This window comes from Tyto alba, unplaced genomic scaffold (assembly GCF_018691265.1).
Source record: "Tyto alba isolate M040663 unplaced genomic scaffold, T.alba_DEE_v4.0 Super-Scaffold_5, whole genome shotgun sequence".
Classification (NCBI taxonomy): Eukaryota; Metazoa; Chordata; class Aves; order Strigiformes; family Tytonidae; genus Tyto; species Tyto alba.
Window position 1 is genome coordinate 14,398,978 of NW_024881326.1, and position 27,514 is coordinate 14,426,491.

General features: G+C 43.8%; 2 protein-coding genes across 4 annotated transcripts; one reads left to right on the plus strand and one right to left on the minus strand.

The window, feature by feature from the left end:
• The first annotated feature begins 10 nt into the window (after positions 1-10).
• Positions 11-22,408, plus strand: KIF4A (kinesin family member 4A). Of its 3 annotated transcripts, XM_033001587.2 has the most exons (31): positions 11-90; positions 334-476; positions 576-690; positions 1,320-1,510; positions 1,800-1,892; positions 3,124-3,290; positions 3,544-3,638; positions 3,853-3,972; positions 5,132-5,307; positions 6,306-6,367; positions 7,889-8,024; positions 8,528-8,586; positions 8,791-8,896; positions 9,589-9,654; positions 9,962-10,147; positions 10,816-10,919; positions 11,225-11,369; positions 11,854-11,964; positions 12,743-12,826; positions 13,426-13,539; positions 13,787-13,942; positions 14,353-14,447; positions 14,890-15,019; positions 15,890-16,060; positions 16,450-16,557; positions 17,318-17,395; positions 17,485-17,583; positions 18,261-18,422; positions 19,759-19,878; positions 20,608-20,730; positions 21,169-22,408. In XM_033001587.2, exons 2-31 carry the CDS (start codon positions 354-356, stop codon positions 21,352-21,354), a joined length of 3,681 nt encoding a protein of 1,226 aa, XP_032857478.1. In that variant the 5' UTR covers positions 11-90; positions 334-353; the 3' UTR covers positions 21,355-22,408. The 3 variants fall into 3 exon arrangements, with proteins under 3 accessions (XP_032857478.1, XP_032857486.1, XP_042663280.1); XM_033001595.2 differs by having other exon boundaries at positions 76-476; XM_042807346.1 differs by having other exon boundaries at positions 76-476; positions 7,892-8,024.
• A 972-nt stretch (positions 22,409-23,380) lies between these two features.
• Positions 23,381-27,263, minus strand: TAF9B (TATA-box binding protein associated factor 9b). The gene is made up of 7 exons (XM_033001482.2): positions 27,167-27,263; positions 26,972-27,053; positions 26,621-26,757; positions 26,411-26,545; positions 25,519-25,600; positions 24,811-24,924; positions 23,381-24,454 (listed from the first exon to the last, which is right to left on the minus strand). The coding sequence occupies exons 1-7, from the start codon at positions 27,215-27,217 to the stop codon at positions 24,288-24,290; spliced, it is 768 nt and encodes a 255-aa protein (XP_032857373.2). The 5' UTR covers positions 27,218-27,263; the 3' UTR covers positions 23,381-24,287.
• Positions 27,264-27,514: the final 251 nt, after the last annotated feature.

Consider the following 27,514-nt stretch of genomic DNA (forward strand, 5'->3'; position numbering starts at 1 on the left):
TGGCGGGCGGCGGCGCGCGGCCGCGGTTTGAATGTTGGCGGTTTGGGCAGCGAGCGCCGTCGCCATCACAGCGGGCAGCGGCCGCTCCAGGTGGGTCTGGTGCTGCCGCCGGGCTGGGGCTCCGCCGCGCTCCTCCCTTCGCCCGGGGTGGGGTGGGGTGGGGTGGGGTGGGGGGCGCCCCTTCACCCGCCGGCGCTAGGCCGGTAGCGGCTCAGGCGTAGCTTAGGCCGCGGGGGGTGTGGGCCGCAGCGCCGGGCCGGTAGATCCCGGCAGATCCCGGCAGCCGCGGGCGCGGCTTCCCCGAGGCCTCACCGCGGCTCCGCTCCTCCGCAGGGTGGCTACGGTGGCTGAAAATGGTGAGGGAAGATGAGAAGGTGATCCCGGTGCGGGTGGCGCTGCGCTGCCGTCCCTTGGTGCCGAAGGAGACCAGCGAAGGGTGCCAGATGTGCCTGTCCTTCGTGCCGGGGGAGCCACAAGTAAGGCAGCCATCCCCCTGCGCCCGGGGCTCGGCCCTGCCTCCCCCCCGGCGTGTGCTGCCGCGGCAGCACGTTCAGCCCCGTCTGTCTCCTCCGCAGGTGGTTGTAGGTAATGATAAGTCGTTCACGTATGACTACGTGTTCGACCCGTCTGTCGAGCAAGAGGAAGTCTTCAACACGGCTGTCAGCCCTCTCATACGAGGCATTTTCAAAGGTTTGTGGTAACAGAGTTCAAGTTCTGCTTTAAAATACTGGGGGTTTCTGTGAGCTCAGCTGTGCAGAAGAAGGTGCTATTTAATTCTCCATTCTGATGCGCTCTTTCTTTGATATTCTCAGAAAATAAAACCCTGTGCTAACTAGATACTGACTTGAGCCTCTAGTGAGAAGTGCCAGATCTTGCCTGTTTATAACCTGTTGTACTCCACAGGGCTAACAAAATGACTTGGGTGTGTTCTTTGGGTCATTTTGGCTCATGAAGGTATTTATGTAAGGCAAGAGATCTTTGTCAATAATTGCATGATGAATTGATAAGTATCCCATACCAGAAGCTGTTAGGTATGCTGCAGTGGAGCTGTGATGACAGAGAACTTACCCTTTGTTTCTATGACTAGCTCTAGTAAAGCAACAGTGCAGACTTAAGGAAGAGCTGGAACAGTAACTTTATCTGTGTTTTGAGGAGCTTTTCACTGACTTTTTTCTCCTTGATGTTGCTAACTGTGCATAAAGTTTGTGTAAACCGACAGCAAGGGGCAGTGCTTTTTCTGAAAGAATGCATCTTTGTTCCTCAAAGTTTCTTCTGGTTCCCATGTGACTGTCTGATCCGGGCACCCTTTGTTCCCTCAGGGTATAATGCTACTGTCTTGGCCTATGGACAAACAGGGTCTGGAAAAACGTACTCCATGGGAGGTACCTATACTGCCAATCAAGAGCATGAGCCTAGTGTGGGGGTCATCCCTCGGGTAATCAAGCTGCTATTTAAGGAGAAGGAGCAAAGGCAGGATTGGGAATTCATCCTCAAAGTTTCTTATCTAGAGGTAAAAGTTCTTTTGACTTTTCAAACTATTATAAAGTTATGAATTAGAGATAAAGTGAGTTTTAATGAGGCCACCTCCTTCAAGTAGTAGGTATTTATTAAATCAAAACCTAAGACTACATAAGGTCTTGTCAGCAACTGGATTCTGAGTCCTAGGTATCTTTCTCTAAAGGTAAAATGAATTGAATGTCATGCAGAGTTAGTCGTGATTTCAGCGTAACCACACATCTTCGTGTGAATTGTTTTCTTGCCAGGCTGCTAACTCTGAACTGCTGTTCTGATGCTTTCAGATCTACAATGAGGATATTCTGGACCTGCTGTGCCCATCAAAAGAACGGTCTTCTCAAATCAATATACGGGAAGATCCAAAAGAAGGCATAAAGGTCTGTTGCCCTGTTAGATATAGGTACATAAGAGGGTGACGTGGCTAAGGATGAATGTTTTGATGAAACAGCTGTATGACTTCTTAACACTGCTTTATATCTGTGCATATGAAACTGTCACGACTACTCATTCCTCTCAAATTTGAGCTGTTGATGATCCTTACGTTTACTTGGAGTAACACCAGTAATGTTAGATGTTCATGACAAATCCACTTGCAAGTGCTATTCTTACTTTTTTCTGAAGGCTGATTTAGGTGAATATCTGAGAATGTTGTACTTTGGGTCCCTTTACCAAATTTCAAACTCTTTTGCAATTTTACTCTTCAGTTTGGCAAGAAGTAGCGTGCAACAAAGAGATCCTGTGGGGAAACCATTACTTCTACTGCTAAGTGCCCAAGTTATTTTCTTAGCAGTTTTGTACAGATGTGTGTTCAGAAAACCCTTGTGCTGCTGCTTGCTCTGTGTACTTGTTTTATAGTTAAACTTCCATCTGTCGGTCGTGCTTCATGCATACTGTTTCAGTTTGCAGTGGTGGGTGGGTTGTTGGTTGTCATATGCACAGCTTAGGTGTGCGTGACACCTGTAGCTTTGATCCATTAATGTTTTTGTTGGGTGTAATCTTGTGCAGCTCACTGTCATCTCTAAAGTACAGGGGTGTGACTCATCCATGTAGTAAGTGCCATTGTGATCCAGGGAGACAGACCCTTCAAGGAAAGCTCAAGCTTTCCAAGAAACATGATCAGTCGCTACTACTCAGACTGCTCTGTCCTTTATGCCCCTAACACCTGCCTCTCCTCCACTTATTCACAAAAATACCCCACTCTGTTCAGCCAGTTTCCTCTTTCTCTGCATATGACTGGCGTAACTTTCAGCTCCCAGTTTGGCCAGGGGGTATCTAAGGGCAGCTAGGGATTTCTCCTCAGACCACTGAGGTGGCCTGTCTCCATTCCATCAGCTCAAGCAGATGCAGAGGAACTTCGTGTGTGCATGTAGGAAAAGGATGAGGGAGAGTTAATGTGACTTAATGTTACTGATAAGAAGTTCAGAACAAATTTTTGCTGGGGGAATCCATACCAAGCCTCTGGCTTGAAGTGAGACTCTGATTCTTGTGAATGCATATTTACACAGAGACTTTGCTTTGTCTGCCGTGGTCTAAGATGGAGGATAATTTTTCTGATGTAAGGTGGGGTGAAGAGGGAGAGGTTAAATGATGCTTTCTTCCTGGTTACAGATTGTAGGGTTAACAGAAAGAAATGTCACCTGTGCCCAAGATACTGTATCCTGCCTAGAGCAAGGGAACAACTCCAGAACGGTGGCTTCCACAGCAATGAACTCCCAGTCTTCACGGTCCCATGCCATCTTCACCATTTGCATTGATCAGAGAAAGAAAAATGACAAGTAAGTGTGATGGTGCTGCTGCTTCTAGCAGCTGTTAAGGGTCAGACTTACTCAAAATTTAATAGTCCTGTCATTCTTTCTTGGTCTTGGATGAACTCAGCTGAGCTACTCTTGAGGCAGTTCCAGTATTTGGCTGCCTCTGATATGAAGTATTTTTTTTCAGCCCAGTAGCTCAACTGTAGTAACCACTGGACTGCTCCTTTCCTAACTGCATGTTTACTTGAGAGAATAAAATAGTTTATTTCTGCCGTAGGAACAGCAGTTTTCACTCCAAGCTACACCTGGTTGATCTTGCTGGCTCGGAGAGACAAAAGAAGACTAAGGCTGAGGGAGACAGATTAAAAGAAGGTCTGTAGGAAAAGGACTGGCATAGCTTGGGTTTCTTACCACTTCTGAGATAATAAATTGAGTCCTTGTCAAGAAAAGCAAAGCAGTTCCTTAATTAACCCTTACAATGTGGGTGGGTTTTTTTTAATCTTCTTAAATTTTTCAATAAGGACAAGAAATGACCAGTTCCTAGCTGTTGAGGTGGCTCTACTCACTGTTATCTGTTTGTATGCAGGGATCAACATAAACAGAGGTCTCCTCTGCCTGGGGAATGTAATTAGTGCTCTTGGAGATGAAAACAAAAAGGGTGGGTTTGTCCCCTACAGAGACTCAAAGTTAACGCGACTGCTGCAAGGTAAGAGATGGATAATGATAAAGCCTAGATCTACAGATGTACTTTAAATAACAAAGTAGCAAGAAAAGCAAACAGCCATACAACCACAGTTCAAAGCAGTAGCTGCTGTTGACAAAGGAATTGCGCTTAGTGGCTTACTTCCTCTTCTCACTGGAGCTAGACCTCTTCTGTGCTCTTCTTTTTAGGTTGCAGATGCATTGAGATGGATTCATTTAGGAGTCCTGCTCTTTTGCAGTTCTTATGTGATACAAGGAAACTAGATAATTTCAGTGCATTTTTTTGGTGGGGAGAAGGAAGATGAGAAGCTGTCTGGAAGCAGACATCTATTATTAGACCATAATTATAGCTGCTTACTTGTGCCTTCACTGTGTGCGTCATGTTTGTTTTGTTTTCTTAGTCTGCATATCTGGTCTTTGCGGTACTTATTTTTCAATAGTTGCAATTTTTTTTTTTAATATATTTTATCTAAATTAGCACTCAATATGGGCATAGCTATATTAATGCAGTTTACTGGGATTTTTTTGGTAGTTAAATAGTTTGGTACAAAAAGTTAGGCTCTTCAGTATTTTCCGTATCTGAAAGTATCTAATAAAAAGAAAATGGATTATGCAGAGCTCAATCTGGGGCCCTTTTTCTCTGATGAAAAGTTTTAGGTAGCCAATATGTGTTAAACCAGCGGATTAGATGCCATACAGCTTCGCGATTGGAACAAATATGTTCTTTGCCAATAATTCTTTAAATTGGAAGGTAGTGTGAATTCTGATGTCTGGAAATCCCTGGAGGTCTTGAGTATTATTGTATGGGAGAAGGGAGGGGAAAACCTGGAAGAACTATGCCAGAAATGTTATACAGAATTTACAGCAATTACAGAAATTACTCAACAGGACAACAGTATTACTGGGGTTTCTGATGTGAAATCATTGGTGCTTAGAGCTGAGACATAACTTTGGGATTTTGGCTTTCAAAAAAAGCTCTTTAGTATAGTGCTGACTGGGGCAGAGGAGAAAATAGGTGACAGTGACACAGAACTACAGTTGGATATCTTCTAGCTGTAATATGGAGATGTACTCATGCGGTCTCAGATATCTTAATGATGATGTATTACTAGTCATTCTTGCTCTTTCTCAAAACTTTGATCATGCCTTGTTTTCCTTCTCAGATTCTCTGGGTGGTAACAGCCACACTCTCATGATTGCCTGTGTAAGCCCAGCAGATTCCAATCTAGAAGAAACTCTAAATACTTTGCGTTACGCTGACAGAGCAAGAAAAATAAAAAATAAACCAATTGTCAACGTTGATCCCCAGGCAGCTGAGCTGCATCATTTAAAGCAGCAGGTACTGGATGCTTTCTTCATGTGAGAGGAGTAGATCTGTCCTTTTGGTACTAAGCTCAGTAAACAGCAAGCAAAGAGATAGGATGCACAAAAATGCAAAAAATATTTAGTATGTCTCTTGAGATGGCTGTGTAAGTGCTGTAAAGGGAAGACATTGAATATTTCTTGTAATTCTACAGCAACTATTCAATGCCATAGAAAAATGATAGTGTTAACATGACTTACATTTCATTTCCATTGAATAAATGGCCATTAGGCTACAGGCAAAATTAGAAATACAGTGATGGTTGCCTTGCTGACATCACCTGCTTATGTCCAGCACAGAGTGGAAAGTGAAGTGTTCCTATGTGGTCAGCTTCAGAGGGAAGCAAGTTGCATAAACTAGAATTGGTTAAACCCAAAGCTGGAAGTGCCCAAGGGCTTGTCTACCAATGAATTAACCAGCCTTGCTGTGCTTACCTGACGACGTGTATCATACAGTCTTTCTTGCTACCTCCCCATAGAAAAACTCAGTAATCTTGTTCCACAATGGACCGAGTAAGTAGTTTGGCTTGCTGCATAGGAGTGTTCACCAGAGCCTAGTGAGTGTTTATTAATGTACTGTAAATTGAAATCACATGTTCAGGTAGCCTACCTGAACCTCACGTGACTACCTCACGTGAAAGGTAGCAACAGAGCATTGATTCAGCTAAGTGGGATACCTGCCCTTTGGATCAGCAAGGTCTCTGACACCCTGCACAGAGCAGTATGTCAACTGTGTGGGTGGCTTAACATGCTCTGATTGGAGCATTCCTGACAATGGGAAGGCAGGATTTTTTTTAGGAGTAAATTACTTGGAAGTACTGTAGCAACATGATCCCTTTCCATAGGCAGTGGTAAAAGGACAATTGTAATTGTGGAGCAGGTGATTCTTAAGACTAAGGATCTTAACAGTGTTCCTTCAACTATCTATTTACTATATGGAAGAGATTTATAACTAGTAATTGTTTGTCTTTGTAGGTACAACAGCTACAGGTGTTACTGCTGCAGGCCCATGGAGGGACCCTCCCAATGTCTATCAAGTAAGCTTTGTAGATTAATGATCAATGTAACCAATCATCACACACCAGCAAAGTCTCTGGATATCCTTACTCTAGGCAGTGCTATAGGGTGAGGGTAGAGCAAACTGGTTGCTTTCTAATAGAATTTTTTCTACTTCTGTTCTTTGTCATGCTTACTGACATTCCATGCATGTATAGGTCACTTAGTTTTGTAGCAAACCTGTTAAAATTGCAAAATCTGTTGTAGGAAACATAAGAGGAACTAGGTAATATCTCCTAAATAAGTATTTGTTTCTTACACTTATCCATCCCTCTTTTCTTCCTCACTATTCTACCTCTAAATGTGGGGCACCTCTGTGTGCTGGGTTTCTGTGGTGCGGTTTTTGGTAGCAGAGGGAGAGGGCTACAGAGGTGGCCCCTGTGAGAAGCTTCTTGAAAGCTCCCCCAGCTCTGAGTCTGACCTGCCTCTGGCCAGGGCCAAGCCAACTGGCGACAGTGTCTGCGTCTCTGTGATAACATATTTAAGAAGGGGAATCTGAGAGGGAGATGGTACTTGTGAGGAGAAGTTGTAAGAAGGATGAACACCCAGGTCAGTGGAATGAAGAAGGACAGGGAGGAGGTGCACTGGAGCAGAGCGCCCTGTATCCCATGGTGAGATGGCAGGGCTGCCCACCCTGCCACCCATGGAGGTCACCGGTGGAGCAGAGGCTGACCTGCAGCCTGTGGAGGGGCCCACACCAGGGCAGGCGGCTGTGCTTACAGGAAGCTGGGACTCTGAGGGGACAGGTCCCCGCTGCTGTAGTTCAGCACTGGGAGGACTGCAACACGCGGGGTTGACCCACGCTGGAGCAGCGTGGGAACGGCTGCATCCCGGGGGGAGGAGTGTAACCCCTGTCCCCTGTGCTGCTGGAGGAGAAGGGAGAGAGGTTGGAAGGAGAGCTGAGCACCATAAGAAGGGAAGGGTGCAGGGAGGTGTTAGATGTGGTGGTGCTTCTCACTGTCCCACCGTTTGAATTAGTGATGTTTTCTTCCCCCTAATGAGTCTGTTGCTCGTGACAATAATGGGTGAGCACCCTTCCCTCTCCTTACCTGGATTCCTGAGACATTTCTACTTCATTTTCTCCTTCCCATTCCTGACAGAAGGAAGGGGTGAGTGAATGGCTTCATGGTGCTCAGTTGCCCTCTGGGCTCAAACCACAACACTCCATCTCCATTGTTCTTAAAAGCACAAAATTCAGGGAAGACGGGAATTGTGTAGGTGGTGTCTTCTGCGGGTGTTTCAAGACTCAAGCAGGTGCAGTTTACAGACTTGCCATTGGTTAAACATTACTGTTTCAAAAGGGTGTTTTCTCTTGCAAATGTTTGGCATGCTGTATTACTTAAACTTTTTAATTCAGATTAGACTTCCTCCAGTTATTTCTGTTCGTCTGCTATAACCTATATTTATTGTAAGTTATTTAGGAAACCTAGAGGTAACTTCAGTGCTGTTGCAAACCTTTAGCAAGGTCATGTTCACAAGCAAACTGGTCCTTGATGTTTCAGTAGTATAGCACCTTCAGAGAACCTTCAGTCCCTGATGGAAAAGAACCAGTCACTAATGGAGGAGAATCAAAAGCTGAGCCGAGGGCTGAGTGAGGCTGCTGGTCAGACAGCACAGATGTTGGAGAGGATCATTCTGGTAAGGTTCAGATACCCAAGAAGAGCTTTAAGTTGTATGACTTCTCCTTTTAGCTAAAGATTAATCAATAGTAGCTCTTGTACTAATGGCATATTAGGAATCTCTCTTTAATGTTCTTTTCACATTTATTTCAAATCTCTAGCTATCAGTCAGAACTAAAAGTCTTCCAGAGCCTGTCAGCCTATAGATCTGGTGACTTCAGTGGAGAAAAGTAGTCTTTCAGCTTTTCTGTTGCTTTAAAGTTTTAAATACCAATGCTTGCACATGTGCTCTCTCTTCTGTCTTCTCCATCCCACTCTGTTTTGTTTTGATTAAATGCAGTATATATTCCACTGCAGTATATATTCCAGTGAAAAAGAGTGTTAAGTCTAAGCAAACTGGTGGTGATCAAGCAAGATTATTCACTGTATTGATTTGCCACAGACTGATGACATATCTTTTGCTACAAATAAATCAGATGTTTTCTGGCTTATGTTTCTTTTCTTACTTCTGACTTCTCTTAGACAGAACAAGAAAATGAGAAGATGAATGCCAAACTAGAGCAACTTCATCAACATGCTGTGTAAGTCTGTTTCCACACCCTACTCATGCTGAGGAAATATCTTTCAGCGTTATATGTTTTTGCTGGGATAAACTGGGTAGTCAATTTGTTTGTTTGTCCAGAACTCATTTGTATGTTCAGTGGGGTGAGTTGTTCCTTATTGGCATGTGTAATGCAAACATGCAGTGTAATACTCATTGACTTATTCCCATGTCTGCATTGCAGATGCAAGCTTGATCTGCAGAAGCTAGTAGAGTCTGTGGAAGATGAAGAACTAAAAGAGAATGTAGAGGTGATTCGTGATCTCCAGCAAGTGTTGGCTCAGTTGCAGGTAAGACTGAAGCCAAGGAGAGGAGTGTGTGCCAAGTGAGTTTACTAATGAACTGTAGCGTTCCTCTGAGCAGTGGATTCCACTCTGCAGAAACATTGCTTAAAGAGCCCAGGAAATACAAGTGTTGAATGACTCTTGATATCCACTTCGAAACAAGCTGTCCTGCTGTGCTCCTAATGGTGCAGAAAGGCCACTTGTGCTTGAGAGGCTGCACATGGTAGGGGAAAAGGAAGAGTCTCCATAAAAGAATCTGATAGTGGGAGATTACCATGGCTTTACAGTCCAAAAGTTGGAAGGAGAGTTATAAACTTGTTAGTTTTATTAAGCAACCCAAATTGCAGGGACCTGAAATTGTTAAATAGAATTTGCCAAATCTTTGTCTAATTGAGGAACTTCTCTATTCTCCCTTGCTAGACATTTTCCCTGTTACCAGTCTCCTTCCTCTTAGGAGGAGCTGGCTTCTAGTGCTGGAATTCAGGGAAGACTAGGAAGGATGTCTTATCCAGCTAGTCTAGGAGAAGTATGCTCACTTTAGTAAAGGAGGAAGACAATGGTGTCCTCTTTCCAGAGACAGCTTTCTGAACAGAGCAGAAGAACGTTATGCTTTGTCATAGGTCAACAGATTGTTACTAGCTTCATTTTACTTCATCTCTCACTTTTTAACAAAACATTCTTCTCTTTGCCCTATATAGAGGGAAACTGCTGCTACAATGGAAGTTGCTGCAGAGATGGAAAACTCTGAACAGGATGCTACAGCTGTAAGTGAAGGGAGTCCAGCAGTGCAGACCTTAACAGGGGCATGTTTTTGTCCCATCACTCTTCTCTGCATCCTTATACTAGTTTTCTAATACAAATGTTTGGTAAATAATGTGTCACTTTTGTATGTGCGGCCTTTCTAGGCCCTTATTTGCTCAATGTATTCAAGATCAATAACCTGTTCTCATTTCTGAATATCTAATTTTTTTTATGTGAAAAATGAATTTGAAGTGTTAGGCAGAAACTGTGATCGCATAGTTAAAGAGCTTTGGATTGTCCTCTCCAGCTCATTGCTGTGTCTCCCTCCAGGAAGCAGAAATGGGCCAGGATACCAAGAGATCCTTGGATGACTTCACCACTCAACATGCCCTCCGTCAAGCACAGATGTCCAAAGAGCTGCTTGAATTGAATAAAGCCCTGGCTCTCAAAGAGGCTCTTGCCAAAAAAATGACTCAGAATGATAGTCAGCTGGAGCCCATTCAGTCCCAATGCCAGGTAAACTCTTCTGAAATAGTTCTTGTAAGGATATGTTCAATTTATTTTCCCCAATTAATGCAGTTGCTCCATGCTGAGGAGGGAAAGTAGGAGATCTATCCTCTCATGAGCATTGTTCTTATTGGGTCTATCGATTTCCTTAAGCTGGATCATTGCCCTCTTGGGCATAGGAGGGAGTTAATTACAGGTGTCAGCAGAGAAGGTGGGGGATGACCATGCCCAGCTATCTACAGATATCTCTACCACCAGAAGATGGTCTCTTCACTGAGATAGGCTATTAGCCACTAGCTGTTCTACATGAAAGGGCCTTCTCTGCTTTTTACTCAGAGGTTTGTTTGGCCATACCAAGCCAAAAGTCAAGTACTTCATCGTTAACTCTCATAGTATAGCCAACTGATCAGACTTCCCCTGTTCGCTAGCTCTGCTGGGATTGCCCATCTGAAATTGTTCAGTCATAGCTTTTAGTCTGGCACAATGGTTTTGTGGACCGATGAAGATTTCAGTGTGGCAGACTAGGCCTTTTGACACTCATACTGCTTTTCGACAAGGTGGTTTTCACCCTGTTGGAAAGGAACATGGTTTCTCGAGGCCTTCTGTCTTAAAGTTTTGTATCTTGAGTGTAGTTGCAAGGTTTTTATTCAGAGGTTTACTACTCTTGTCCTTTCTAGACTAATATCAGAGATCTGGAACTGGAGGTCAGCAGTTTGCAAAAAGAAAAGGAGGAGTTGATCCTTGCTCTGCATATGGTAAAGAAGGATGTCAACCATGCCAAGTAAGTGACTATGCAAGCTGTGTGGCTTAGAGCACTGAAAATTGTGTTAATGCACCTGTGAAAATTCATGGTCTTGCACTTTTACTATTTGTAAAAGCTCTTATTTTGATGCAAATGCATGTCTTTAATATACCGTGCAAGTTGTGTGAATTGCAGAGAAGCCTGATAGTGGGCTTTCATCAGTGGAAAAAATGATAATACACAATTCCTTCGTTTTTCATAAGGTGTCTCTAAAGTTGGAGAGTATTTGTTTGAGAATAACAGTAATTAGGGGGGGCTGTTTTTAAAGTGTGTTTTCTTTACAGACTGAGTGAACGGCGTCGGAAAAGACTTCAGGAGTTGGAAGGGCAAATTAATGATCTGAAGAAGAAGCTGAATGAGCAATCAAAGCTCTTAAAGCTGAAGGAATCTACAGAACACACTGTCTCCAAACTGAACCAGGAGATCAGGGTAACTAACTCTAGCATGCAGTTCTCAGGCTTGTTCCAGTGTAGATAAAGCAGCTTCCAGAGAGAAGGCACTCGTTTTGTTAGCCTGAGAACACCAGTTTTTGGCATGACTCCTTTGGCTACGTGACCATAATTGCTGGTGTAATACAATAGACAGGTGACTACAGAGAGTGGCAGGAATAAAAAGTCCAAAGTATCTTCTGGTTATTCTGATAATTTGTTGCCTCATTTGTATCTTTTGACTTCATTTTGATTTCCATGTGTTCACACTGTGCATGTGTTCATCTTCCCTTTATATCTTAAAAGATTGATTCCTGGGTTTTAGAACTTTGAGATTGTCCTTAGGCATGTACTCTGAGTGGGCAGCACACTAGTATTTCTTGTCTGCCACCCCTCACCCCTGACAGACACACTAGGGGAATGTAGGTTGAAACTACCCAGAATGCAAGTACTGGACAAATCTTCCAGCCATTTCTATTTTTCAGGAAATGAAAAGCCAGAGGGTACAACTCATGCGCCAAATGAAAGATGATGCTGAGAAATTCAGGCAATGGAAACAACAAAAAGACAAGGAAGTCATCCAGCTGAAAGAACGGGTAAGCAAACAGTAAGCCCCCAAACTGTACCTCCCTCTGAGGAGTGAAACAAATCATTAAAGTGTTTGCTGCAAGGCTTTGTTTAGCTATCAAGCATCTGAAAAACATCTGGGGAATGCTTTGAAGATACTGTTAGTTCATATGGTTGCCACCTTTCACCAGTTGTGGTAAATGGACTTGCTTATGTCTGGAGATCTTAGAGCTATCAACACAGTTGTCATGATTCAGCTCTAAAGCAGAAGACAAAAATATTTAATATTTTAAAGTATTTAAAGTTGTAGGGTTTAGCCACAGAATGAGAGGTATTTAAACTTTCAAAGGAATATTGAATCTGCAGGTAAACAGAATTTTTAATGAAATCCAACTGCTTGTAGCATTCAAGTGTAATGGACAGCAAACATCTGTACCTTGAGTTCTGGTCTCACAGGAATTCTTACTGTAACAAGTTTGCTCCTTAATGCTTTGGGACTCTATGTCTTAAACTTTTGGTTTGCAGTCTCTGAGAGCCTTTAGGCTCCTAAACCTTTTTAACAGGAAATGTGGAGCCCCTTCATGTCACTTTAATCCTAACAGCCATTTGTTCTCAGAGGCACTACGTGGCTTAAGCTTGTAATGATGAGTGAAATCATTAACATGATGCACTCGCATTGCAGAACGGCAAATGTAATTATTCTGTTCTAATAAGTGTGGAACTGGCCATAGATATTAATGTGAAATGTGATTGATATTTTTTTTTTTTTTTTTTTTTTCCATCTCTCTTAACATTATTTGCCTGCAGGATCGCAAGAGACAATATGAGCTACTTAAGCTAGAACGAGATTTCCAGAAGCAGGCCAATGTACTTCGGCGCAAAACAGAAGAGGTAAGGAGCCAATATTTGCTAGAAACTCCTGACCAATTCCTAAAGGTCTGCAAAGTGTGGTTGGAGGTTGTAATAGGACGTGCAGAAACTTCTTAAAGGCAGTTTGGAGGTCTGGAAATAGGTGCTTTTCTCTCTAGAAAAATACCATGCTTCTGTCTTGTAGTCTTTGAGAGATTCTAGTTAAATCTGCTCCTTAAAGGCTAAATTACCCTTTGACCATAAGGCTGCTGTGGCAAATCTATTACAGATACTCAAGCCTAGAAAGTGTAAGATGAGCTTGGGTGATGGATATGCTAGGTTGCAGCTCAAAATTCTTTGAAGACAGCTGTATAGAAGTAGTGCATCTTGAAACCATCATTGTGGATGCCTTCTACCTTTAGGCCTAGAAGCAGATTCTTCTTAAACTGGGAATCAACAAAGGAAATGAAGTCAAGAACTCTAGTCTTCATTTAATTCTAAAGTTGTTCTGGTTTTACTACCTTATGTTCTCTCCTCATTGTCTCAATATCTGGCTTGCATTGTGAATACCTCATGTTTTTCAACTGTTGCAGATTAAGTGAAGTAACTACTGTTCAGCTTTTGTGTAAAATATTTTACAGGCAGCAGCTGCTAACAAGCGCCTAAAGGATGCTCTGCAGAAACAACAGGAGGCTGCAGATAAGCGGAAAGAAAGTCAAAATCGGGGAATGGAAGGAGTTGCTGCACGAGTAAAAGTGGGTGACTGTGTTGTGCATTCCAACAAACAATGGGCAGACTTAGCTTTGTTGACTTAGTAAGTGCTGCTGGGGTTGATGGCTGGAGAGCAAAGGGGAGGAAGATGGAGTTCCATATTAAGGGAGGCAATGGGTTATTCAGTTTCTGTGAAGACGTTTCAGAGAAGGATTTAGTCATGAAGTTGAGACTACAGTGAACCACTATACTGTTTTTTTGGTGGTGTTGTGTTTGGGTTTTTTTCTCCAGAGCTGGCTTTCAAATGAAGTAGAGGTTCTTGTTAGTACTGAAGAGGCTCGACGGCACCTTGCAGACCTTCTGGAGGACAGAAAGATCTTGGCACAGGAGCTTCTTCAGCTTAAAGAGAAGAAGGAGGCTGGGGAAAACCCACCTCTAAAGCTCCGGGTAAGAGAAGGGGAGATGCCATTTTCTGTCTCACACCTCTGGCTGTTCAGCAAATACTGTCACTTATTCACTTCTCTTTGACCTTTTGTCTCAGAAGGAAGGGATGGAGATGATTCCTTTTCTGGGAGAAAGGGTTAATGTTACTGTCCTCTGGCATGTCAGGGAACAGATTTTCAGAAGTAACTTGTTACTTAATGCAATGAATCTGATGGATGTGACTGGATCATGCTCCTTATCAAAGATTTTTTTGTTTTGGAGAAGGAGCAATGAAATTTAAGCTATGGAGAGATACTTGGAGGCTTTTATAATAGCATGGCTCCTCTTTGCTGAACTGTCTGCATATGAAAGGCCAGTCTTGTGTGCATTTCTTCACCTATTGCTCACTTGTATCCATTGCTGCAATTCTTTAGAGACGCACCTACTCCCTCACAGACTTTCAGGCATCAGAGATGGACCTTTCCATATCAAAGCAGATAGAAAGCCTGGAAACTGAAATGGGGCTCAGGTAAGGCAGTACAACAAAGCTGATTTGTAGAGCCTTGTTTCCATTATTTTTTTTCCTTATCTCTATCTGTAACTTCTCTGTGAAACAAGAGAAAGTAAAATTACTTTTACACTGACACTAAAAATAAGACCATGTGGTTTTCATGGTTTGAATTTTTTCAAAATGTTGGGCTATGACTGTCACTTAGATTGTGGTTTGGTTTTTTTTTTTTTTTTTTGCTTAGCTGTTTGTGAGCATCTCTGAGAGTAACGCTGCATTTTTAATTGGAAGTGTGGAGGGGAGGAGAAACTCCCTGGTATCACATTGCAGACTCCAGCTGCTGTACCAATCAGTCAAAATTTTAACTTGAGCTATTTTGTCTAATATCCTGGCAATTTTAGCCTAGAGACTAGCCCAGGTTTTCTCCTGCATTGTAACTTCAACTACATGCATTCTTCCAAAGGAGTGCCCAGATAGCAGATCTACAGCAGAAACTATTAGACGCGGACAATGGAGACCGTGCAAAACAGCGTTGGGAGAGTATTGCAACAATTCTAGAGGCTAAATGTGCCTTGAAGTATCTTCTTGGGGAGGTAAATTCTGAATTTTCCTGTTTTATCACTGAAACAAAGGCTCTCTGTCTGCTTAGCCAGGTGTGAAAGGAAGTGACTAACAGGCTGACAGCAGAGGTGAATTCAGGTGAATCACTCTTGTACTGGATGAGGTTTATTTCCCTCACAAATTCTGATTAAAATATTCTCCTGTACTGTATATCATTTCAGGGATTGAAATCCAAAAAACAAGGAAAAGGGAAATGGAATAGACTCGGGTCTGTAAATACCAGCTAAATCTGTGCTTACAGAAGGCTTGTGTGGGAATAGTAAAAGCAGAGAGACACATTTCAGAAGTGGAAGAGAAAGTACCTAAAAATAATTCCTGAACAAGTAGACAATCTGCAGGGAAATAGGGGAGTACTCTCTGAAGTCAGAGTGGAAGCAGTGGAATGGGTGTTGAGGTGGGAGAAGCTTGAATAAGACTGGGGGTAGGAGAGAGTAAGAACTGGGCTAATGTGGAATCAAGGAAAGAGCAGCTGAACAGCAGAATTATATATTAGTCCCTGGTGCTTGGAAACTAAAGGCAAAGAATGAAGGAGCTAATATGGGAGAACATCTATTTTTGGGGTTCCCTCAGTATTCAGATCTGAAGTGCTGTGGGAAAGGAGGTTAATCTGGAGCTGTTAACAGACTTCTTGCTACCTGATTTACACTTCCTTACTGGTTGTCAGATGTCTAGATCTGAATCTCTCATCTAGTCTCCTTGTTGCTGACAGCCAGCCCAATCCTTAGAGTGGCTGGGAGTTAGGCAGAAATACTTCACCTTCAGACTGCAGCATGTCTGCCCCAACAGACATTATGAAACATGGAACTCATTGGCCCAAGCAATCATCTTGCTTTGTCTTTCAGCTCGTCTCCTCAAAAGTGCAGGAAAGCAAGTTGGAGAGCAGCCTTCAGCAGAGTAAAGCCAACTGTTCAGATGTACAAAAGATGCTGATTGAAGAGCGAAACCATGTAACAGAGATGGAGGCTGAGTTCCAAAATCAGCTTTTGGTTCAGGAACAACACCACCAGGAAAAGGTAAAACATAAGTGATAGAAATCTTGAGAGTTCCTGTGTCTTGGGACTCTAATTCCCAGATCTGCTCAGAAATAAAGGCCAAAAGTATGTGCTGAAACCAATCTGTTGCTATATATCTGATCAAGATTTGTTAGACTCTTGAAGATAGTTAATAATATCTCCCTATTCATCTTCTGTCCTGTGCAAGTTTTTTTATTCGATAACTTTTCACAGTGCCTTAAGTGAGGATGTTACACCTGAGTATAAGATAATGTGTAGATCAGGGTGGAATCATGCTGGAAGTAGCAGAAAAAATCCTTCTGAAATTGTCAAGGCTTTTGATGCCTGGGCTGCCAGATGTCTCTAGGAATTCATGCCTGTTTGCCTCTGCTATATTAATTTGCTTTTAGGTTCTGTACCTGCTTAGCCAATTTCAGCAAAAAGAAGCAGCAGGGAAGAAACTGGAAGATTCACTAAGTGAGCAGGAGAAACAGCTGCAAGAGCGACTCAAGTTCCAGGTAGAGTGTCTGGATGTGACTTGGGGAGGGTGTGCTCATTAGGGCTACCTGTGACATGGAATAGTATCTTTAGTGTGAGGAAGCTGCAGAAAGACTGAAGAGCATTTCCATTTGTAGCTAAGGTTGTTCAATTCACTTGGTTGCAGGAGATAGTTGCTATACAGGTTTGAATACACCTTTGTTCTTTTCTCTTATGTATTGTCTTCCATTAAATAAATGTAAATGCAGCAGTGAGGTCTGCCACAATCTGATCAGCTCACACAAACCCTTCATGCTCAGAACACCTTTAGTTAGGGTATTTAATACACTATTAGTAATTGTTTGCTGAGCACAGCTCCCCTGTGCTGTCAGCAATGCAAGAACTTTAGCTTGATCATATAAACATGTTACAAGCTGCGCCTTATGTTCTCACGAAGAGTGTAGCAAGCTCCTGTGGAAGGGCATGTTCAGTGATGTATTGAAGGAAAATCAGCCCTAGGTGCACCTAATCTGGAGATAAGGCTTAGAAATAGAGGGAGTTTTAGACCTTAAATGGTCACTCTGAAAGGACAAAATTCTCTCTGTATTGGCAATGCTATGCATTAATCAAGCTAGTAGCACTAATAATTTCCCTGATTATTCAGAGCTGATCTCCTGCTGGAAGATATAAAGGAAGCCTCTTTGATCTTGCAAGAAAGATCCAAATAGAAAAATCTGTCCCAGACAACTGTTTGTGCTATGCCCACATAAGCCTACAGATGTCATCTTGCCTTGCAAACAGGAGGAAGAGCTGGAGAAAATGAGGGAGATCTGTGAGAAAAACCAAGAACTTTTCCAGGAAAATGACACTCTTAAACAGGTAGATTACTACAGACATAAGTTGTAAGAGCTTCATGGCAGTTGGGTTAATGTATTTTGCAAAGCTAACTTTTTTGTTCCTCTTAACAGAAACTGCTGATCCTCCAAGTTGCCAGTGGACAGAAGCTCTGTAACATTCAGCAAAATCCGTCTGAGTCCTCAGATTCTTTTGATTATATTCCACCCAAAGTAAAGATTCTGCATGACAGTTTTCATGCTTGTTATTGTACCTGGGTTCTTTTCAAAAGTTAATTTTGGCTATTAGTAATCTTGGTTTCTTTTTCCCAAGTTGCTTTTTACACAGCATGCTGTTCTGCTTATTGAAGTAGGCATGTTCTCTACTTCAGACAGTCCTTAGAGTTTCTGTCTTCAGAATACTTCTGAAAGTAGCTTGCACTAGTTTTTCAATCTTTAAAAAAAAAAAAAATGCAAATAAAACCCCAAACCTGTTTCCTCAGTCTAATTACATCTGACTCTATCCTTCTTGCTAATCCAGGTGTTTTCTCAGTAGCATTTCTAATCTCTGAATCATGGAGCAAGGCATCTGTCATAGAAAAGTTAATTGTTGCCTTGCTGCAAAAGAGCCAATCTTAGTGCTGGGAGGAATAAATGATTTAAAACTATTTTGTCAAGACTGTGACACATCTATTAAATTTCCAAGAATTTGTCAACTATACCAGTTTAAAGTTGGCTGATTGACTTTAATCCTGACAATTTCATCTTTTTGTCTCCTTCCTAACTCTACGGCTGCCTTGGCTGTCTGAGAGGAATGGGACTCTGGTGATGGGACTCTGAAGTGCCTTAATAAAATGTAAACCAACTGTTACTTCCTCTGGGGCCTCAACCCTTGTAACTTCTGTGTGTAGCCAAAGACTCGCCGGCAAACGACAGCAAAACCCCGTGCACCAACTCCAGAAGTGGATGTGGAAGAGCTGTTCTCTGACTCCGAGGAGTCTGGGAGGGAGACGGAGGATGCAGAGTGGGTTCCGGTAAAAGCAGTCAAAGGAGCAAAGAAAAGCATGATGGGGGTAAGAGTTACCTTTGACTTGTTACCTATCAGGGAATCACTTGCCTGTATCCCTAAGGATCTAGTATGTGTACAGAGAAACAGTGAGACTGTAGTGTCTCCACTGTTGTTCTGAAAAGCCTTCATACGATAGTACTTCTGGCACTGGTTATTTATCATCTTCTGACAGAAAGAGCAAAAGTTGCCTACAGTCAGCTTACACCTTCCTGAATAGTTTTTCATTGGACAAGTCATCTACTGAGACACACGTTGTCTGTCCTACTACCTGTGGCTGAACTGGCCTGTGTTTCAGAGAGCAGCAAAATAGTGAGCCCTAACTGCAGCCTTATTCTTTCATGGAGCCCTTTAGGGGAAAAAGAGGGATGGCCTGTCATGTATCCCCATGTACTGTTCCCACTGTGGTGTACCGGGGCTCCTAGTCCTGACAGAAGCCTCAGCTTCCATCTTCTCTTTGTATCAGACTGGGCCTGAAGCTTCAGACTGCTGCTCAGTTAATTCCTGATGGGATGGAAGAGGTGATCTGAATGTGTTGAACACGTCACTGGGGACCAATGTGCCTCTTTGAGCTTGAATTGCTCTGAAGCTAAACCTCCACTGTGAGACGTGTTCTTCCCCTTTCACAGTGGGGTAAATCATTGCATATTTCACTACTGAGTGACTGTGAAAACATCAGCAGTTACCACAGAAAAGCTTATGAGCTTTAAGGTCTAGCTTTAGTTCCTTTTACTGGAGTGTGTCAACCTGATAAATTCTGACCTACAGTACTATTGGTGGTTTGGTTTTGGGGGTGTTATTTTTGGCCATGTTGCAGGAATGTGGGTTTGTGCATCACACTTGGTTCTTCTGAGTTCATTTACGTAACCTAGTGGAACTTCAGTGCAAATTACTGCTCAGTTCAGAACTGTAGCTTGGAGCAGCTGGTCTGTGCAGTCTGCTATTGCTTCATGTACCCAGACTAGCTAAGAGAGTGGTTGTTCTGATATGCCATGAAGTAGCTAAATTGAGGAGGACCCTAGGTATGGTGACCCCTAGGTTTGCTTCCTGGTACGTAAGTGTTGACTTGTTTTACTGACACAAACTGGCATCCTTCTGGATAACATTAAGTCGGGGATTGAGTAATTGAAAATGTTTATTTTGAGGATAGAGATGGCTCTGTAGGCAGAAAGACCTTGTTTCTTTTCCTGGGATGCAGGGCTGAAATAAGGAAAGGTTCATGGGAGCCTGGGGATGATCCTGTCCTTTCGATAGATAGCTTCAGGTGCTGACAGCTGTGGCAGTCTAGATGCAGTCTGTAAAACACAGAAGCTGTTTCTGCACAGAACTCTCTTCTTTCTTAGTGCTCCTGCAAGGGCCGGTGTGGAAATAGACAGTGTGGCTGCAGGAAGCAGAAGGTGGGCTGCACTGATCGCTGCAGCTGTGACTTGGCAAAATGCAGAAACAGAGACTCTGGCTTGCTGGTGAGTAGTACTGTGTTTGTGGGTGCCGAAGGGCTTGCACCCAGCACCCAGACTGCACAGTGGGATTAAGCAAAGCTGGATGAATGGAGAAGCAGTTACGCTGTCAGAATGCACGCACAGCTTGTCAAGCTAAATCTTATGCACCTCTCTGAAACCTTTGTGCCACTAATTCAGGGTTTATCTGTGGTAACAGACTACAAAGTTTTCCACTGCAGTACCAGGCTCTTGCACTAAGTACAGAAATGTGCATGATGTCCTGAGTCACATAGATTTACCTACTGCCAGTTGTCAGCCATGAATCGGAAGACAAACAATTTCAATCTTTCTTTTGCACATGGTAAATAAAAATTGTATCTTTACCTTCAGATGGCACAAAAATGTAACTAATTTTCAGAATTTTTTGTATCCCTAGCAGGTAAAATCTGGGGAGGGGAGTGTAGTATCAGGAGGGTTCATGAGCAACCGATGTTCATTAGAGCTCTTGCTAGAAATGTCTGCCTTGTTCTTGGATCTTAGAGATTTGAAGCAGAGACACCCCATCGTAATTCTTTAATTATTGACTATTTTATGAAACCAGTTGCCTGACAGAGGCATCTAGCATTTTGTACTATTAATTACTTTGTAATTTGAGAGAAGGTGGCTTAGGGACCGCTAATATGTCTTTGTCTCTTGGTGGAGAAAGAAGGGGTGGGTATTGTCAAAGAGCTTCAAAATAGTACTGCCCCTCAGGATGCCACACTGTGTGAGGACCAAACAGGGAACTCTGAAGGTTCCTTCAAACTGGAAGACCCCACTGAAGTGACTGCAGGAGAGACCTTCTTTCAGCCTGTGTGCGTCACACCAACTACAAAGGTACTGCCTGAAGCTGTAAGAATGAACAGTGGTGCTGAGTGTGTGCACAGCTTATTTATGGCTAGTGGTAGATCTTGAAGAAAAAAACCCCAATGTGATACTGTTGCTAGAGAAGTCTGAACAGACTGCAACTGTCAAGCCAGCTTGTATTTAAATGTTGAGTCTGCTGAATTCTTAAGTTTCATGCTAGAACTTTGCCACAAGAAATGGATTCCCTTATCCTGTGTGTACCCCTCTGCACACTATTCCAAACGCTGTCTCTTCCTCCTCAGTCCATGAGTTTGTCCTTACAATTTTGACTTGAGTAAAGAAATCAAACAACTCTTGACATTAGCCTGGCAGCTTCTGTATGTGCTGCCTGCAAGCTCCAGTGCAAGCTGGCTGGCTTCTTCAGGACAGTGACCAACTCCAAAATTGTCTTCCTTGCTTTTCTGATAGGTCCTGAAAGATATCACAGACCAAGATGTGCTCATGAAGAAGTCCAGCACTGCTGCTTCCCTGCTTGTGAGAGATGAGGAGTCCCAAGAGAACCAGATACCATTTGTAAAGAGAAAGAAGAGAATGCTGAATAGCAATACCAGCTTCTTCTCAGGTTGCACCCCTATCAAAGAGGAGTTAGACTGACGAGCCCAGAAGGTGCCCTATGACTGGGTTGTGCTGTGCTTCTTTAGACCATGTTACTGGTGACTAATGAACATCAGGTTTTACTGGTGACCTCTAAAGTGTTGGGATCTCTTGCTGCAGCAAAAGCCTGATTACTGTGATCCTGACACCTGGCATCAGCAAGGGAGTCAAACACTAGCTCTTGTTAAATTGTGTCCAATTTGTAAATATTTGGATGTGTGGGTCTTGTGCGGATGGTAAGAAACATTTTCCTCTAGAGTTTCTGTAGTGAGTGGAGGTGATTTATCCAGGTTGCTCATTCCAGCTGCCTGTCTTAGCCGGAGCTGTGAACATGCTGGGTACAGCTTAATCCGTAATCTTGAAAGAACTTTGCATTTGCACTGGGAATGTGGGCATTGACTCTTCCAATTCAGCATGAGGAACTGTTCTAAGCTGCCCTGTGAGATCTCCTGGTGCTTGATCTTGAAGGAGGCACTGCCTGTAGTCTTAAACTAGCTAGCAGATATGAAATTGTGTTGTTTCTGTACCCTTTGGTCTATCCTTGTTCGATGAAATTAGAAAGCTGCTAGTCATTTTAACTTGGTTTATAGCTTTAATAAAATAACTACTAAAAAACCCTGACTTTTAATTTTACATTATTATGAACAGTAATCACTCTGGGATGTCTGCAATTAAAATTGGCCTCAAAACTGTTCTACCGGTTGCTGTGCTGACCACTGCCAGGATTAGCTCTAGGTCTTTTGCTGCTGTAAAAGAAGTAGGCAGCCCAAACAGGGTCCTACTGCTTTCCTTTCCCCTCCTTGCCCCTCAGTCCTAATCTTTGAGTCACGGCATGAAGATGAAAATTTTTCCCCTCCACTAGTAATACTGACAACCCTAACCTCTACTTTGACTTGCAGATGGGTGCTGCACTGGCACTGGACCTTCTCTGAGCTGTGAGAGCCCTCTATATTCATCTTGGGCATGTGCAATATTAATGATTATGTGGCTTCTGGCTTGATGCAAGCTGAGCAGGCTTTTCTGCACAGGAGCTGTTCAGACCTGCCTTTAATAAACATCAAAGTATAAGTGCATAGTTTCTCCTAAATAAAATTAGTATCAACATGACTGAGCAATGTAATTTCCCTTCACTCTCTTACAAGCTTGCTCCTGTTAGGAGAAGAGGTTAGAGCAGGGCTCTGGGCTTGCTCTCTGCAAACAGCGTGTGCTGTACCTGGCAGGGCTCTGGCTGATGGAGCTGTGGTCAGAGCTTGGGCAGCCTGGCCTGTTGGAAACTGCAAGCTGAGACCCACCTCATCGCTCTGTGACTGCATGGGGTTGGCTGTTCTTCTAACTTCAGTTGTCTTTGGACTTTCAAAGCATGTGAAAGTCCCTGGTAGGTCCCTGGTAGGAGTAAGATGTTTGTTTCAAAGCTAAACAAGCTTGTAAGTCCTGAGGACTTTACCCAGCAAAAGGGCACCTACCTCCTCCCACGCACCTTCCCATCCTTTGATGCAGGAGTTTGGAACGTGTGAGTCAGGATCACTTCATAGCTAAAGAACAAAGACACAGCACAAAGGCAACAAATCTTTCTGCAGTGAAATGTGAGGTAACAAATGCCTGTGGTTTAAGCAAACTTATCCTACTCATGGCAGAATTATGAAATAATCCACCTATGTGGTTGGGAGCTGCGTGCTTGAGGTGGTGGCTGGTCTCTCCTCGCCCTTCCCAAAGGCTGCTGCCTCCCTGGAAGGCAGCAGAGAAGAGCAGCTGCCCCAAACAACAGCCTGTTTTGACTGACAGGGCTCTGTTTGGCCTCCTGCCTTATTCAACTATAAAAGAAGAAAAGCTGTAAATCAGAAATAGTCCTGCTATATTCAATTGTTCATCCCCCTTTCAGCGGGGTTGTGTTTGCGTCCGAGCCAGAACCTGTGCCAGAGCTCACCCAGCTTAAGTCACGTCAGGCTCAGCGTGAGCCAAAAGGCATTTGGAAAGGTAGTACAAGCTGCAGCCAAGGTCACTTGTTACAAAACCACACCACTTAGTGTTTAATATAAAAAACCACATTAAGTTTATTCAGTCTTTCAGTAGAGCAGACAGGATCCTGCTACACGAGAAAAGCCCCTGCAGTGCCCGAGGCAGAGAGCCAGACAGGCGCCGTGAGGCTCGGCCGCGTTGCCCCTCGCCCGATCCCGCTGTGTGTCACCCCGCGACACGTTCTTCCATACACATGCAAACACAAGCTTAATGAAGTGCTGATGGACAGAGGTGCAGCTCTTTGGAAATCTTGGCTGGGATTTTACTTCTTCTCTAACTTTTGAGTGGTGGGAGTGTTATGGCCAACAAAAACTAGATTAATGGGTACCAGAGGGCAGCCTGAGTAACTGTTCTCCAGAACCCCCTCCTCTACCTCTTATCTGCATTTCTACTGTTAAGAGATAATGTTCACACCCACGGGCACTGAACCTGGAGAACAGGGTATGCAACTAACAACCTAGAAGCAGCAAATGTATTTAGGGGGGGAAAAAAAAAAAGCTACACGCCACCTCATCCAGGGCTGTGTTTGATGTTACTTGAAATGAAGATCCATGTCACACCACCCGGCCTTTTCTAAGTTACTTTTACTTGGCACAGGGCAGTGCTACCAGCACCTGGCTCAGAGGCATGGACACGTCCGTCAGAAATAAGGCGACAGAAGAGCCGCAAAGACTGTTCTGTGTAACGGTGGCCAGAGCTCACCACTGCTACTGAGGCTCAAAAGACATTACGGGACATAGGAAAAGGTTAGTCTTGCTTTCCTCTTTCCACAGGCAATCATCTCTCTCTCACTCCACACCCAACTGCATATTAACAGAGTATTTACACACTCACACTGCTTACAAAGAACTCTTGGCAAAACCTCTGTCAGACTCAGTACGAACCACTGAAGAATAGAAAGGGATCAGACAGCCTCTTCACAAATTATCATAGTCGTCATCATCTTCATGCTTCCTTTTCAAGGGATTTGATTCATTGGATGTATTCTGTGACGATACCATATTTGTAGTGATAAGAATGTTCTTTGGTCCAATTAATGAAGGATTAATTAGAACATTCTGAACTGTCGGAGTAGTTGGTGTGGCTGTGAAAAAAAAGATGTCACTGAATGAAAAGTCTGAAAAAAATGACAGTTGATTTTCCAACATTGAAACAGAACTTCCAACCTAATAAAGCAAGCTGCTACTATAACATTCCGGACTGAAAACCCTGGAATAATCCTGAGAGCAAAGGAATTCAAAATAGGAATTAAAATCAGAAGTTACTGGAATGACCAGAGTGAGGACTGCCTGCCTCACGTAAGGAGACACGGAAGATGATAAGCAATATTAAAAAACAGAAGAGGTGAATTAATTTCCCACATTATTACTATAAATTAATTTCTGTTCTGCTAAAAAGAATGCCAGTAAGTGCTGCTGATCTTTACAGCTTGTGCTTTACCTGTCTTGACTGCTGCCTGAGAAGACGGGATCTGTACAGTGAACCTCTGACCGGTCAGCGACACTGGGGTGCCAACTTTTGTTGAGACAGATACTGTTTGTGCTGAAGGTGTACCTGAAATTCAAAACAACTCAATCAAAATATAAATTAAAAAAACCCCATATATACTTGCACTTGTAAAGCTGCTTTCAAAGTGCAACCTATTATTTTCCCAAAGTAGTGGGAATACACTGGAACATACTGATTCTGATATATAGGAGTCAGATTTTCAGGCAGAACTGTGCATTTACTCAAAACCTGGAAAATTCTAGGCTACAAACACATGCTAATATGTAAGTGCACATGTTCAGTCATAAATTTTGCGAACCTTTTAAAACCTGATTTCACTTAGCGCTATTTGTAGTTCAGTTTAGTGCTTACATTGAGGAAAAAATCCCCCAAGCTTATGTTTCCTGAATAGCCTCTTCACATATAGGAATTATCACAAATACAGGAATAAAAATACAGAACGTCAGTAGTGTATATATGTATCAAAGATCACAATAATCTTTTTGAAATGAGTTTAATTTTTCAGATGCTGTCAGACGATACTAAATTCAAGTGGCACCCAACATTTCCTCCATGGTTGAAACATGCTTTAAATTACTCCCCATTATTTTTCTCCTTCACAAAATCACCATGGGAAACCCCAACTGAGCTGTTTCCTACCTAAAGTAGGAGTGCTGGGCCTGCTGCTCACAGCACCAACACTCAAGCGAGGGACTGTTATTCTTCCTGCAGAGGAAGAGACCTGTTGAGAAGGAACACTCAGTTCAGCATCCCATTAGGAAATAACAGTTCTTAACATGAAAAAAAGAAACGGTTCTTCCTACAGATCCACTGAGAGCCTATTTCACAGCAACAATACACGATTTGTATGCCAACACCAAAGTTTTCAAACTCCCCATGGTGTGAATGTCAGCAGTGTGAGCTGGAGAGCTCCTGGATGTGACATAATGCTGAAGGTCAGCAGAGAGCTGATCTGGCAAACAGCACTTGAGTCAAACAGGATAGCTTCTATCAGAAAGAATAACTGGGATATTTTAATCGGCAATTTTTATTCCACTGTATGCCTAGCACCGAGGCATGTCCCGTGTCAATATTTAGAACCTTAAGTTCAACTTTTAAGATTCTTTCTTCAAAATATGAAGCCCTACACACCAGAGACATTCAGTATTTTCCACCAAGCAAAGTAAATCTTTTCTCTTCCCTCTAAAGCAGAAACAACTGAGGTATAAGTACAAGACACCCTTTAATACTTATACTAAAGACTTACTTTTGCCTTTTACAATCTGATATTCACACTTGACAATCTAATACTAAAAAACTCACAGATGCATTTTATAACACACTTTGCATTGGAAACTAACAAGCAAGAAGAATACTTGTGAATCCCTAGAGATAAAGAGCACTGAACCTAGTTACAAACACTCTTTTGACATAGGCAGGTCAGCATTTGCCCACACGTATCCTTCAAAGGTGCGGAAAGCTCTAATTCCAACAGTATTTCTGAGAAAGAGTGTGGGCACTAGGTAAATCCTTCCCTACTCCGAGCCCTTACCTTCTTCTGCAAAGACTTCAGTCTGTAGTTGGGAGCTGTCAAGCAGTATCTGTCGGGCGGGAGCCTGGGTCCAGAATAAGGCTTTATCAACGGCAACGGTGTCTGATTTTTCTGCCTGGCTATGTCTAACAAGAACTGGAGAGACCACAGTTACATTCCCACCCATCACCTTTCATCGCGTTCTGCTACACTCAACACGATTTTACTTACGTCTCTCGGGGGGGGAGATGTAAAGGACTGGTCTGTCCGACACTGTATTGCCAACCTCACATCATCTGCGTCGACGCTGGATTTCTTTGCATGGCTTGAGTAAATTTTTGCATCCTCCAGTATGGTAGTCACATACCCTTTGAAAAACAGAACCCGCGTTAGAAGAAAGAGGGAAAACCTTCTCCCTCCCGACCCCACCCAAAACGCTGCTTCCTCCGGGCTTGTTCTGAACGGCTGAGGGGGAGCCCCCCTCCCCCGCGCCGGGAAACACGGCTAAAGGCAGCATCCCCTCCCCCTCCCCGCCCCGGGCAGCCCCAGCAGAGCCCCCGGCCCGGCCCCGCCGCCACTTGCTGTAGGCGAACTCCAGCATCTGGTTGATGACGCGCGGCTCGTACTCCGTGATGCCCATGTCCTTCAGGATCTGCGCCATCACCTGCGGGGCAGAGAAGCGCGGCTCGGCTCGGCTCGGCTCGGCTCGGCTCGGCTCGGCTCGGCTCGGCTCGGCTCGGCTCCGGCCCCGCTCCCGCCCGCCGCCCGCCGCAGTACCTGAGCGTCTTTGGGCGCGCTCTTGGGGGACGCCATCTTCGCCGGCTCCATCGCTTCCGCGCGCCTCAGTCCGCCGCTTCCGGCCGCGTGACCGGGGAGGGGCGGGCGCGGCTACGGGGGCCGGGAGGGCGGCAGGGACGGGGGTTGCCATGGAGACGCGGCCTGGCCCGGGCAGGGGCGGGCGGCGGCGCTGAGGGGGAGAAGCTGCGGCCCGGCAGCAACTTGTACAGCGCGGGCGGGGCCGTCCCTCCGCCCCGGCCCAAAGCTACCGAGCCCTTGAGGTCTTCAACACAAACGGGGGCTTCAGTGTCCAACGGCTGCTGCGTGTGTCCCCCCCGCCACGGGTGG